This window comes from Sphaeramia orbicularis, chromosome 15 (genome assembly GCF_902148855.1).
Source record: "Sphaeramia orbicularis chromosome 15, fSphaOr1.1, whole genome shotgun sequence".
NCBI classification, from domain to species: Eukaryota; Metazoa; Chordata; class Actinopteri; order Kurtiformes; family Apogonidae; genus Sphaeramia; species Sphaeramia orbicularis.
In genome coordinates this window covers 13781450-13794781 of record NC_043971.1, presented here as the reverse complement: position 1 = coordinate 13794781, position 13332 = coordinate 13781450, and the positions used below count along the sequence as shown (strand labels likewise).

At 34.7% G+C, this 13332-nt stretch overlaps 1 protein-coding gene across 3 annotated transcripts; it reads right to left on the bottom strand.

Moving 5' to 3' along the window:
* Positions 1–3665: 3665 nt before the first annotated feature.
* On the bottom strand, positions 3666–13332 carry LOC115434404 (transmembrane protein 229B-like). Of its 3 annotated transcripts, none has more exons than XM_030156343.1 (2): positions 13179–13332; positions 3666–4445 (listed from the first exon to the last, which is right to left on the bottom strand). In XM_030156343.1, exons 1-2 carry the CDS (start codon positions 13213–13215, stop codon positions 3961–3963), a joined length of 522 nt encoding a protein of 173 aa, XP_030012203.1. In that variant the 5' UTR covers positions 13216–13332; the 3' UTR covers positions 3666–3960. The 3 variants fall into 3 exon arrangements, with proteins under 3 accessions (XP_030012203.1, XP_030012202.1, XP_030012201.1); XM_030156342.1 differs by having other exon boundaries at positions 13167–13265; XM_030156341.1 differs by having other exon boundaries at positions 3666–4456; positions 13179–13243.

Here is a 13332-nt window from a genome sequence, read left to right as displayed (position 1 = left end):
CATGTTTTTATGATGTGGTTTTAGTTTCAACATTAATCCATCCTCTGGAAATGATACAGAGACAAAATAATTTGTTGTGCATCTCAGACTTCTATTGTTGGCTCCAGGCATCACTGAACATCTCTCACTCCTACATGACTTTTCCCAGGACTGGGAAACTTCACCCAATGTCTTCATGGTCAAATACTGACCTCCTGAGAAGTGGATGCTCATTTTTGGATTTGTTATTTACATAAAGTACTGTGTAAAAGTCTTGGGTCACGTCTAAGATTGTTGTTTTTGCAGTGTTGAAATGAGCATACATATTTATATCTCTTTTTGTTTTTCTTCAGATACAACAACAAAATATAGGAAATATGCGCACAGCCTTAAAAGACACAAAAATTGAACTAAATGTGTTCTAATGGTTAAAGTAACTGTTTAGTGTGACCTCTGACCCCATGACAAGAAACCGGGGAATCAATTAGAAACATCTAGCATGTGTAGAATGAAACCTAATAATAATAACTAATGCAACAAATCTCATATTGGGAAAAAAAGGGTTAAAAAGATGTTAAATACAAAGGGAGGTCACACCAAATACTAACACGTGGGTTTATAGAAGCTGTTTTTCTCTGAAAATTTTTTTTTCTGCTGTGCATACTTCACATATATCAAGATTGGAGCTACATACAGACTGAGAAATGCATGTGTGTGGTCATTAGAACTTTATAAAAACAATCAACCCTAATGTTGAGATACCCCAAAAAGGAAAAAAAAAAAACCCCCTTTTTTTTTTAATAATTTTATTTCTCTTACTTTCTAATTTTGTCATTCACAAATGTAAGTTCTGTAACACAAAACCAAATATTATTTATTTTTTGAAAGATGTTGAACTTTATTTAACCTCCTCTTAGGGGGTTATATATGAAACACGTGCATCAGATACACACATCACACACAGACAAGCGTCACCTGTTGATGTCGACCACATGTTGAACAGACATAGACGCTGTTTGTGGATTTTGTTTTTTAATGTCTTTGTCATGATTCAGCGCATCATAGCCAAACTTGTTAAGTGATGTGTATTTTTACCCTGACTACCCAGCACAAATGGAGCATGATCACTTGCTTTTAACTATAAAACAATAATGAAAAAAATCCAAAAAAGTATCATAATATTCCTTCTACAAACTCTCTTAAGTTACACACACACACACACACACACACACACACACACGCACCCTCACACACGATAATAACTCACACAGTGCATGTATTTAACAGGGTGGTGGTGTCTCAAAGGAAACATGATGGTTCATGTCACTGTCAGCCCTTCTCACCACAGTGGAGTTTCCCATTAATATGCTGTCAGTACACTGTAAAAAATGACTGTAGAATTAACACCAAAAAGTTGTAAAATTGCAACATAAAAAAACTGTAAGTGACAATACAATGCAAAGTTGTTTTTTTGAAAAGATTTTTGTGTTAATGATTAAATCAAATATAGCTGTAGCTTTTACAGGAAGAGTATGTTAACAAAACCAGATTTGTGTGTAGAAATGATGTATTTCTATTGTTTTTTTGTTTTTAGAAAATAAAACAATGCACTGCCATTTAAATTGCAAGACCATAATGTTGAAATAATGGTGTATTTGCTTTTTTTTTTTTTTTTTAATAAAAAAGTTATAAAAAAGTAAACATTTAACAATGTAACATTTTAAACTTGTAAATTAATGGGTTGGTAGAGTTGGTAGAGCGGCTCGTCCAATAACCAAAGGGTTGGTGGTTCGAATCCTAGCTCTGACTGTCCATGTCTCAAAGTGTCCATGGAAGACACTAAACCCTAAATTGCTCCCAGTAGAACCTGGTGGCTTTGGAAAGTGCTTTGGACACCATGAAGATGTAGAAAATGTGCTAAATAAGTGCAGTCCATTTACCATTTAAATCCAGTGTTAAATCTACATGTTTAAAATGTTAAATCTACATGTTTAAAATGTTAAATCTAAATGTTACTTCGTAAATATGTTTACAGCTGGATGTGTTTTTTACAGTATTGTTCTGGTAACCACAGCTGCCAGTTTTTTTCTGTAAAAACAGGATTTTTTTGTACAGTGTATGATACAGATAACTCATCAATATTCTACTTTTGTACAATTACCTGATAAGTTGAAGCAGTCGGGTGAGTTTCATTAAACCTTGAACTGACAGTGTGAGGGAGAACGAGGGAGAGACTGAGGACCAGAATATATTTTGTTCATGTCCATTATACACACTCAGATGTTGTCCAGACATTGAAACTGTAATGAAAGGTGTCAGTTATGTAAAATATTGCTGGCAATAGGCTGTGTCAACTTCACTGTCATCTGAGCTCGTCTTGTTCTGTTGTATAAATGATGCACCTGACATGCACCTCTCATGCAGCCGCTGTGGCCGCTCCTATCTATTAAAATGAGCACTGAAATGAATATCCAAAAAGTATGCAGTCACTATAAGCAATTTTTCTTTATTTTACTGTAAAAAAGTCAAAGTACATGAAAATGTTTACAATTACAAACCATCCTTTCTTAAAAAATGTGAATAACCTGAATGAATATCAACAACCTGAAATGTCTTAAGAGAACTAAGTGCAATTTTAACAATATTCTGCCTGTTACTAATAGTTTGGTGTCTTTGCAGATCCACTGTTGCAATGCACATGTGTCACTGATAAGCTGAGCATTACTAGTTAAAATTATTTATCTTATACCATTTCAGGTTGTTCATGGCTGTTCACATTATACACATTTTTTTTTAAAAGATAGTTTGTAGATGTAAAGATTTCATTATGTAATTTTACTCTGTCACTCTAAAATAGAGAAAAATATGGAGTTGTCATAATTTATAGGTTATTATTATACTGTATAGAGCAGTGGTTCCCAACCTTTTTTGGCTCGTGACCCCATTTTAACATCACAAATTTCTAGTGACCCCAGACATTCAAAACGGAGACTTTTTTTTTTTTTCTAAAATTAATTTGTTTTTGATCGTGTAATAATTTGCTATACTATGTTGCAAATATACGTTAATTTTAGACAACATTTAGACTATATAATGTAAATTTTTATTAATAAGTTTTAATTTTTTAAAAATAAATTATTAGAAATTTCAGCCGACCCCAGACATTCAAAACGGAGACTTTTTTTTGGCTAAAATTAATTTGTTTTTGATCGTGTAATAGTTTGCCATACTATTTTGCAAATAAAAGTTAATTTTAGACAACATTTAGACTACTGTATATAATGTAAATTTTTATTAGTAAGTTTTAAGTTTTTTTGAATAAACTGTTAGAAATTTCAGCCAACCCCAGACATTAAAAACATTTTTTTGGCTAAAATTAATTTGTTTTTGATCGTGTAATAGTTTGCTATAATATGTTGCAAATAAATGTTAATTTTAGGCAACATTTAGGCTATATAATGTAAATTCTTATGAGTAAGTTTTAATTTTTTATCAATTACTCGAAATTTCAGGCGACCCCATGTGGGGTCCCGACCCCAAGGTTGAAAACACTGGTATAGAGGTTATTATTATAGGTTGTTATTGTAAATAGATTGATATAAATAGCTCATATTCTACTATAGTTTATTCTTTATACCACTTCCTTATTCTCATTCTATTTTTACCTGTTTTTAAAAAGATATATGTTATTTAACAAAGTGAGAGAGAAACGATATCTCAGTTTTCTGTATGTCCTGTGCATCTGGTGAACTGACAATAAAAATCATTGAATCCTTGAATTACGTTATAATTTCACTGGTCTGACCTGCTTGAGATCACACTGGGCTGGATGTGGCCCTTTAAATAAAATGATCTTAACGCCCCTGATATAGGTACTTAAAATTCACTGCATTTGGGTTTAAACATACTTGCACTCACAACAGCAGCACTATGAGACTCAATGATTGTCTTTGGAAGCCCTTCTGTCAGATCACAGTCACCTCAGTGGTGCAGTCTTATCCTCAGAGTGTTTCTGATGACGTGCTTCTCTGCTATAAAAGCTGCCACAGCCCAGGGTAGAGCATATTCCAGTGTAATCAGTCCTCCAAAGTTGTACCTGTAGCCTGAGTAGTCCCAGGGACACGCCCCCAGCAGTCTCAGCCCCGCCCCCCAGCTGAACTCCCACAGGTAGATGAACACGGTGTACGTGATCAGGCGCACAGGCAGTGGGTGGTGCCAGGCCAGCAGCCGGGCCCTCAGACTCTCCATGACGTAGATTGCGACGGCGTACATGGGCAGCGCCCACAGGCTGCTGTGTCCCGGCAGCCTTCTGTCCTGGGTGCTGCACCAGTCCCACACGGCCGTGAACACCACCTCACACAGGCAGCCGTGGAGGGCGTAAACGTAGAGACGAAAGGAAGGAGACAGAGGATGGCTGGAGATGCTCCTGTCTGACTCAGATGAGGCTCCAGCGTCAACGCCAGTCCCTGCAATGAAACTGGATTTACTGTAGGTTATAGGCAGGGTCACAAAACTGGATATGACATTAACCCTTTCATGCATGAATTATGAGAACCTCAATCAAGATTTTTTTCCTGAGTGTTTTTAGTCCTCCTTAGGCATAAAAAAAACAATGTGATTGATTTTTTTTTTTTTATGAATGTATTTTTCATGGCACTACAAAAATATCCACCCAGCTGAACACCATGTGATTAATTTTTGAAGTAAAGAACATGCATTTACTGACATACTGTGTGAAAACTATGAAATAAAAACATTTTTATCCTCCTGAGACCCAGCAATGCATTTTTGTCCTCTGTAGGGGACAAAAGTGTGACAGTTTCACTTAAATTGCAAAGAACATTCCATATAAATAAATAAATAAATAAATAAAATGTATTTGAGAAAACAAACCAAAAAAAAACTGTTGCATTATGCAGTTTCCAATCAAGATAATTGTTTAATGGAAAAAAACTAAAATTTTCATTTTCCTGGGTCTCAGGAGGTTAATGCTGCTTATCTGATGTTTTCTCACATTTGAACATACTATAATACCAGTTATTACTCACTCAGATAATATGCAAAAAAAACAACTCTGTAAATTACAGTCTAATAACAATTAGCAATTGATTGATTTAGATAAAAGAACAGGATAGTCACAGTAATGGTATGAATTGCAGTGTATTATGGGATGGTGCATAAGCGTCCACTGTGTTGGCTGATATGGAACTAAAAGAACAAAACCCATGAATATACAAAAGAACAGCAGTAGAATAGCTGTCCACTGTAGTGACCAGTATACATGAAAGGGTTAATAATCACAAGGTCTTCATCTGACGGGGTAAGGAATTAAAGGATGTACTTGTAGGGAGTGGTTTCTGCACACAATTTTCTCAGAATTTAACAATATTGCATATCCTCATAGCGTAATTGTCTAAGGCAGTGGTTCCCAAGCTTTTATGGCTCGCGACCCCATTTTAACATCACAAATCTCTGGTGACCTCAAATATTCAAAACAGAGACTTTTTTTTTTTTACTAAAATGTATTTGTTTTTGATCATTTAATAGTTTGCTATACAATGTTGCAAATAAATATTAATTTAAGATGTCATTTAGTCTATATAATGTACATTATTATGGACGGAGGCAGTAAAGTCAGGTGTAGATTACTAAACAAAGGGAGAATTTTCTTTTCCTTGGTCAGGATATGTACAGTCAGTCCAGCTTGGATTTCCAAGGCTGACAATTAATACTGAACAAACAAGAACTGAAACTATGAATTATGAAAGAGCTGCAGCATCTGAAACCGACCACAATGAACATTTGACAGATAAACAGTACCGCAGTGCTTCAGTTTCAGCTTCACAGTTTGTCATGTCTTTTATGGATTGTGATTGTCTCTCTCAACTCACCAAGTATTTTTTTATTAGTAAGTTTGTTTTTTTTTATTATTATTTTTTTCAATTGCTAGAAATTTCGGGCGACCCCATTTGAATTCCAGGTGACCCCACGTGTAGTCCTGACCCCAAGGTTGAAAACCACTGGTCTAAGGCTACATTCAGATTGCAGGCAAATGTGGCCCAAATCCAATTTTTTTTTGCCCATATGTGACCTGTATTTGATCTGTTAAAGACAGTTTGAACAACACGAATCCCATTTTTTCAAATCTGATACAGGCCACTTTCATATGTGGTCCTAAATCCGATACGTATCTGATATTTTGCAATCCGACTTCAGTCTGAACGTAATTATACTTCTTTTTTTTCTTTTGTTCAGACAAGGTATAGCTTGTTTTAGATGTTACCTGCTTGACAGTTTTGACTGTGACTCCAGTCTTCCTCAGAAGCGTCATCCGAGTCTTCCTCAGAGGCGTCATCCGACGTGCTGCTGCACATCAGATGACGCTTCTGAGGAAGACTGAGGAAGACTGGAGTCACAGTCGAAACTGTCAAGCAGGTAACATCTAAAAAAAGCTATACCTTGTCTGAACAAAAAAAAAAGAGAAGTATAATTACATAAACAGAAGACAAAATGAACGTCTTTAGCCTTATTCAGTCTGAACGGCCAGGTCACATTTATCTGATCTTTACGTCACTGAAATGCGACAAATGTCACAATTCTGTGTCCCAGGAGGAGGAGTGGCGGGAAAATATATTTACTTCCATAAACACAGTGCTGGCTGCGTGGTCACATATTATGTCAGGACCTCTTTAGCGCATGCAGGTCACTTCAGGGTCGCATCCAGTTCATACTCAAAATTGATAGAAGTTGCATTTAATGTGTAATATGAATGAGCACACAAAAAAATTGGATTTCACCAAAAAATCTGAATTGTGCATTAAGACCTGCTGTCTGAACGTAGCCTAAGTCATACTCTATATCAGGGGTGTCAAACTCATTTAAGCTCAGGGGCCACATACACCCCGATATGATCTAAAGTGGGCCGGACCAGTAAAATAAAAACATAATTATGTATAAATAAGGACCACTCCACTGACCCCTGCCGATACGCCCTTGATTGTTAATATCTTCAGTGTAATTTTTGTACTTCACAAATTCATCCCATGGGCCAAAATGGACCCTTTGGTGGGCCGGTTTTGGCCTGCAGGCCTTATGTTTGACACCTCTGGACTAGAGGAAACATTCATGGACAGTTGTCTCATATTGTCTCTGCTCAACCCCTGCATGATTAACCCTTTCATGCATGAATTATGAGAACCTTAATGGGTCAAAACACAGTAATGTCCCGTCAGAGAGCGAACTTTAATTGATTGCCATTCCTACATTTATTTCAATATAAAGTAGCTCCTTGTTTTGGATAATCCCTTATGGTCCAACTAAAGCAAAAATGAATTTAAAAGTAAAAATGTGGGTCAAATTGACTCTAAAATGTCCCGTCAGACAGATTTTCAATACCATGTTTTAACCCTAATCAAGTTATTTTTCCGGAGTGTTTTTATTCTTCTTTAGGCATGAAAAAACAATGCGATTGAAAATGTTTTTATGAACCTATTTTTCATGGAGTTGCAAAAATATCCACTCAGCTGGATATCATGTATCTAATTTTTGAAGCAAAGAAACAGGTATTTACTGATATACTGAGTGAAAACTATGATTTTTTTTTTTTTTTAATGCTGTTAAGCTGGTGTTTGTCACATTTTAACATACTCTAATATTAGTTATTACTCACTTCATGGATAATATGCAAGAAAAACAAAAACAAACAAAAAACTACAGTCTAATAACAATAACAAGCAATTGATTTACACTCAAACATGTTAGTGCAGATCAGGTTTATCAAGAACAGTAAAGTTACAGTAATGGTATGAATTGCAATGTATGGGATGATGCATAGGCGTCCACTGTGTTGGCTGATATGGAACTAAAACAATAAAATCCATGAACATACAAGAGAACAGCTGTAGAATAGCTGTCCACTGTAGTGACCACTATGCATGAAAGGGTTAATATGCATATTGATTCTACTGGTCATGTAACTGTCTGTGTTACCAATCAAACTTATGTAATCACCTGGGATGACTGGGACGTCACTGTTTACCAGACTTGCCTTTTCTCTTTAAATAAGCTGAATTATGTGTAACTATTGTGTGATGAAAGTCCTTCTGTGGTTGTTATTGTGAAGAAACAGAAAGACATGCTGCTGGGAAGTCACTCTAGTTCTAACCACTGTTCAGTCTGTGGTAATGACAGTGTTAAAATAGAGGGTATGCACGTGACCTCACAGGTATCTGAGTCAATGCGGTTATGCCCACTGAGTGGCAGAAAGAGTTGGCTTCAATACTGTCTAAACTTAAGAACAATATTTTAAAAAAATAGGGAAGAGCTGTTGTGTGATTAATTGAACGAACAGGTTTGAAAAGCAGTCGGAGCTATCGTTTTACAGGCTAACGAAAGCCAAAGAAAAGAGAAGCAGGTGGATCCACAAATCCAGGCAACAAAACCTGGATTTGTGTATCCCATTTTGTGTCGGGTAACATTAATTTATGCTGTATTTTTGGGTAAAATCATACTTTAAATTACGTATCATTTTGGCTAACGTTACTTCTTAGTAAAGCTCTTGTTAGCATCTTTCATATAGCTATATTTTTCATAAATGAAAGGTTTTTGTCTTCACTGCAAAAATCTAAATCTTACCAAGTGTCTTTTTCTCATTTCTAGTCAAAATATCTCATCACACTTAAAATGAGACAAAATAACCTAAAGAGTAACTTTTCAGTGAGATATAAGAACTTATTTTTAAACAATAGATCTTGAAAATCTTATTTCAAGAAATCTTATCAAGATAATTTTCACTTTTGTTTGAATTAAGCAAAAAAATCTGCCAATGGAACAAGTGGAAATTATCTTGGTAAGATTTTGATTTTTGCAGTGTTCATTTGTGTGATTATGAACCTTGTATTCTACATGATTTCTAAACTAACTTAACCTGAGGCTAACCCAGTTTACCAAATAAGGGGGTACTGGAGCACAAAGCTACAATGGCGTATTAGGGCAACATTAGGAAATAAAAACTTTTGTCACTACGAGAATAGTCATAAAATATAAAGATAAAACCCGTAATTTTATGAGAATAAAGTCGAATACTAAAAGAGTCATAATTTTAAGAGAATAAAGTCAAAATATTATGGGAATAAAGTCACAGTTATAAAAAAACATAAGGATTTAACAAAAATAATGTCATACTTTTATGAGATTCAAGTCGTCATATTCCGAGAACAAACTTCTTCTGTCTGAATTTGTACTGTATGTTGTAATACATTTCTATATCATAATAAGCTTAAATATATGTGTATAATTAGAAATGTTCACTAAAACCACTAAATTAATTCATTCGTATAGCCATTGAAGTGTTTATTTTAGAGTTGCTGGACATCATAAACATAAATTCTACCCTAAACTATGGAAAAATAGGTTTTATGTATTTATTTTCTAATATGTATATTAATTTGGGAATATTTGTAACAAAAACTATATAACACTGAATGGGTGAAAACAGATTGCAGTAAAGGTTATGGGATTCAAATCAGTAATATATATATATATATATATATATATATATATATATATGTATATGTATATATATATATATATATATATATATATATATATATATATATATATTAGTAAATAACAGGTGTTAATCACAGATTCACAGATATATTTGTGCTTGTACATTTGTGCAATGCATGATAAATAATACATTTTTGTGCTTTTCATAACATATTTTCTGTTTATATGTTACTTAAATAAACTTTTTTTTTATTTTTATTTTTTTTACAAATTTGGTGATTAATTGGGCATGGGCCACTTTTCCACTGCGGTCCCTTTTCTATCTGACACCTGCAAAATCTTTATCTGATGAAAGTCAAATTGGTTCCAGTGACATGAAGGAGAAAACTGATGGTATTTTTAGTCAGGGGAACTTTCTGACAGAAAATGTATATCGTCTGTTTGCAGCAGGAAGCATGTTGCAACTTCCTTCGTATAACAGCAACACCCTTCTCATCTGGGAACATCAAAAACATTTAGCAAGATACCAGCAGAATTCAGTTTAAACAGAAATGAACACTAAATAAAATGGAATCATAGAAATAGCCATGTTTAGAACTGCGACTACAACAGAAGGAATTGCCCCCTGGGGACAACAAAGGTCTTGGAAAAAAAAAAAAGGCTGGAAATGACATATGCTGGTATTAGTGATTTACTGGGAATTTCGATCGACAACTAACTTGGAGTACAGATGTTCCATGTGAATGTATCATTAGTGGAATATCTATTTTTGTTGGTTGGAATATTCTGTTTTTTGTATTACCACGCAATGTCCACATCCTTCCAGTTCTTTTTTTCTTTCTTTTTTTTGGGGGGGGGGGGTGTTCTGTGTATGAAATTAATATGAATGATATACCCGGCCCTCAAAGTCTCAGATCATAACTTGGCTGAACACTAGGAGATTTTAGGGCAATACAGTAATCAATACTTGTGACGAATGGTACTGTATTGCTTTTTAATGTCCAGTGGTTAAAATAGTGATTACATTCTCAATGAATGTAGAAGTAAGTCTGATGTGGGTTCTTTAAATGATGGAATATATCAACCGAAACACAGCATGTTACAATAATGTACTTAACCCTTTCATGCATGAATTATAAGAGCCTTAATCAAGATTTTTTTTCCTGAGTGTTTTTATTCCTCGAGGCATTGAAAAAACAATGCGATTGAAATAGTTTTTATGAACCCATTTATCATGGCGTTACAAAAATGTCCACTCAGCTGCACACCATGCATTAAGTTTTTGAAGCAAAGAAACATATTTACCGATAAACTGTGTGAAAACTATGAAATAAAAACATTTTTAATGCAGATAATCTGATGTTTTCTCACATTTTTAACATTAACTAATACTAGTCATTACTCATTTCATGGAGATAATATGCAACAGAACCACAAAAACCTGTTAATTGCAGTTTAATAACGATAACAAGCAACTGATTTACACTCAAATATGTTAGTGCAGATCAGGTTTATCAAGAACAGTAAAGTTACAGTAACAGTATGAATTGCAGTGTATGGGATGGTGCATGCACTGCAAAAATCTAAATCTTACCAAGTGTATTTTTCTCATTTCTTGTCAAAATATCTCATCACACTTAAAATAAGACATAATCACCTAAAGAGTAAACATTTTTTTGCTTAATTCAAGCAAAAAAATTCTGCTAATGGAACAACTGAAAATGATCTTGGCAAGATTACTTGAAATAAGATTTTGCAGATCTATTGTCTAAAAATTAGTTCTTATATCTCACCTAAAAGTAACTCTTTAGGAGATTATGTCTTATTTTAAGTGTGATGAGATATTTGGACTAGAAATGAGAAAAATACACTTAGTTAGATTTTTGAAGAGTGAGCATCCACTGTGTTCGCTGATATGGAACTAAAATGACAAAATCCATGAACATGCAAGAGAGCAGCTGTCCACTGTAGTGACCACTATGCATGAAAAGGTTAAACACCGGGTGCCATTTGCTAAAAAATAGGAAAAAAAAAAGTTTTTTCTGAGCTACACTAGAAACATTGTTTGACGTGATATGAATGAAATCGCGTAAATATGCACAACTCTTTTAATTGGTGTGTTATCTGTGCACATTATAAGCTTTCCACATGTATGTTCATACCACATCAAATACCACGTACTGGTGGTTGGGGTTAGCAGTTAAAGTTATATCAATCGGAGATCTTGGCGTACATTGACACAGGATCAAATGGCGTCAAATAAGATGCGAAAGGTCGAAAATGTGTACGTATAGCACGCCAAATGCCATCAGAACTGGCGTGACATACAATGCGATTTCGTGAGATCAGTGTCTGTGGGACGACAAAATGAACTGTAAGTAAGTAGTCGCTTTTCCATTGACCCTCACACTACGCAAATATAACTTGCGCATAAAAATTTACTGAATGGAAAAACGACAATTTTGCCAAAAGTCTCATTTTTTGATCAAAAGTTTTTGCGCTGGCGAGAGGTGGTTTTTCGGGCGTAGCGCAAATAGTATATCACGCAAAACTGCAATGGAACAACCTTTTTTTGCAACTAGAGTCAGGTTAATTAAAAAAATGGATGTTGACGTATGTTACAAGAAGCGAAGAAGAAGAAGAAACATGTCGTGGTATGTGTGGACACACCAGGAAACGCAATCATTTTTTTAATTTAGTACAAGACAGAGGGGTAATAAATAATAATAATGAATATATCTGTAAATCAACAACATATTTACGTTCATCGCCATGTTTATGGAATGACTTCTTGCGTCATCTCGCAAAAATTAAAATAAACAAAGCATTGCATTTGTGATTTAATGGAAAAACTGACTTTACGCACTTGTTTTTTCGACATTTAGTAAACATTGGTAAAGTTTTGCGCAGATGTCCAATGGAAAAGCGACTAGTGACCTGCTCCCTCTGTAGATAGGAACAATTCATTCTCAATTCTACAATAATAGAAACATAAAACCCTTTTAAAAAGTCATTTATTTAAGATTACTTTTAAAGTGTCTTTAAGTACCATGAAAAGCACTATACAAACATTATTATTATTATTATTATTATTGTTATTATTATTATTATTATAAATATACATATTATATCGCATTTTTGCTTTTAGATCTTCTTAAAAGTTACAACGTGGATGTTTAAATTTTATGTGATCTGCCAGGCAATTATAACATACAAAATGTAGAAACAAAAAGGCAGAAATTGAGGGTAATTAAACTATAAAACTAACAGCTTTTTGATGAGTTGCCCTCATAATGCAACGCCTCTAATGTGAACACTCCCATCCACTTCTCCACATGACACAGTGTACATCCTCTACTGTGGATTAACACGCTAATAGCCCGGCTTAGCAAATTAGAGGCTTTGAAAAACATCAACAGGTTTTCAATTTGTACTAGAAAATGTAGGCATTTTTCACTGACAAATCTGCGTGACTCTAAGTGGAACTTCATTACATCTCCTTAGATAGATTGATTTAACAGTTAAGTGACAGCAGCCTTCAGTTAAAGCTCCATCAGTTGACTATGTACCCACATTAAAACAGAGATAGCAATGCGGGAAAAGTAAACTCATGGCTCACAAAGCAGAATTAAATGAATATATTTCTTCTTAGTGTCATTAACAGAAACAAGTCAGACCTTGGTTGTTACCTTGGGTTCTCCTCGCATTTAGTTGCGTCCCCTCCATCCCTGGGCGGCATATGGATCTGTGTGGCTTTGTAATCCCTTAGCTTCCCTTTGTATGTGCATGTGTGTGTGTGTGTGTGTGTGTGTGCGGATCTTGGGCTAAACATTAAGCTGCTGC

Bases quoted from the DNA above. Each gene is read 5' to 3' on its own strand.
- LOC115434404 (XM_030156341.1), bottom strand. From the start codon at position 13,228: ATGCCGCCCAGGGATGGAGGGGACGCAACTAAATGCGAGGAGAACCCA. The intron at 4,457-13,178 runs GTAACAACCAAG...CAGTAAATCCAG, and splicing joins AAATGCGAGGAGAACCCAAG to TTTCATTGCAGGGACTGGCG.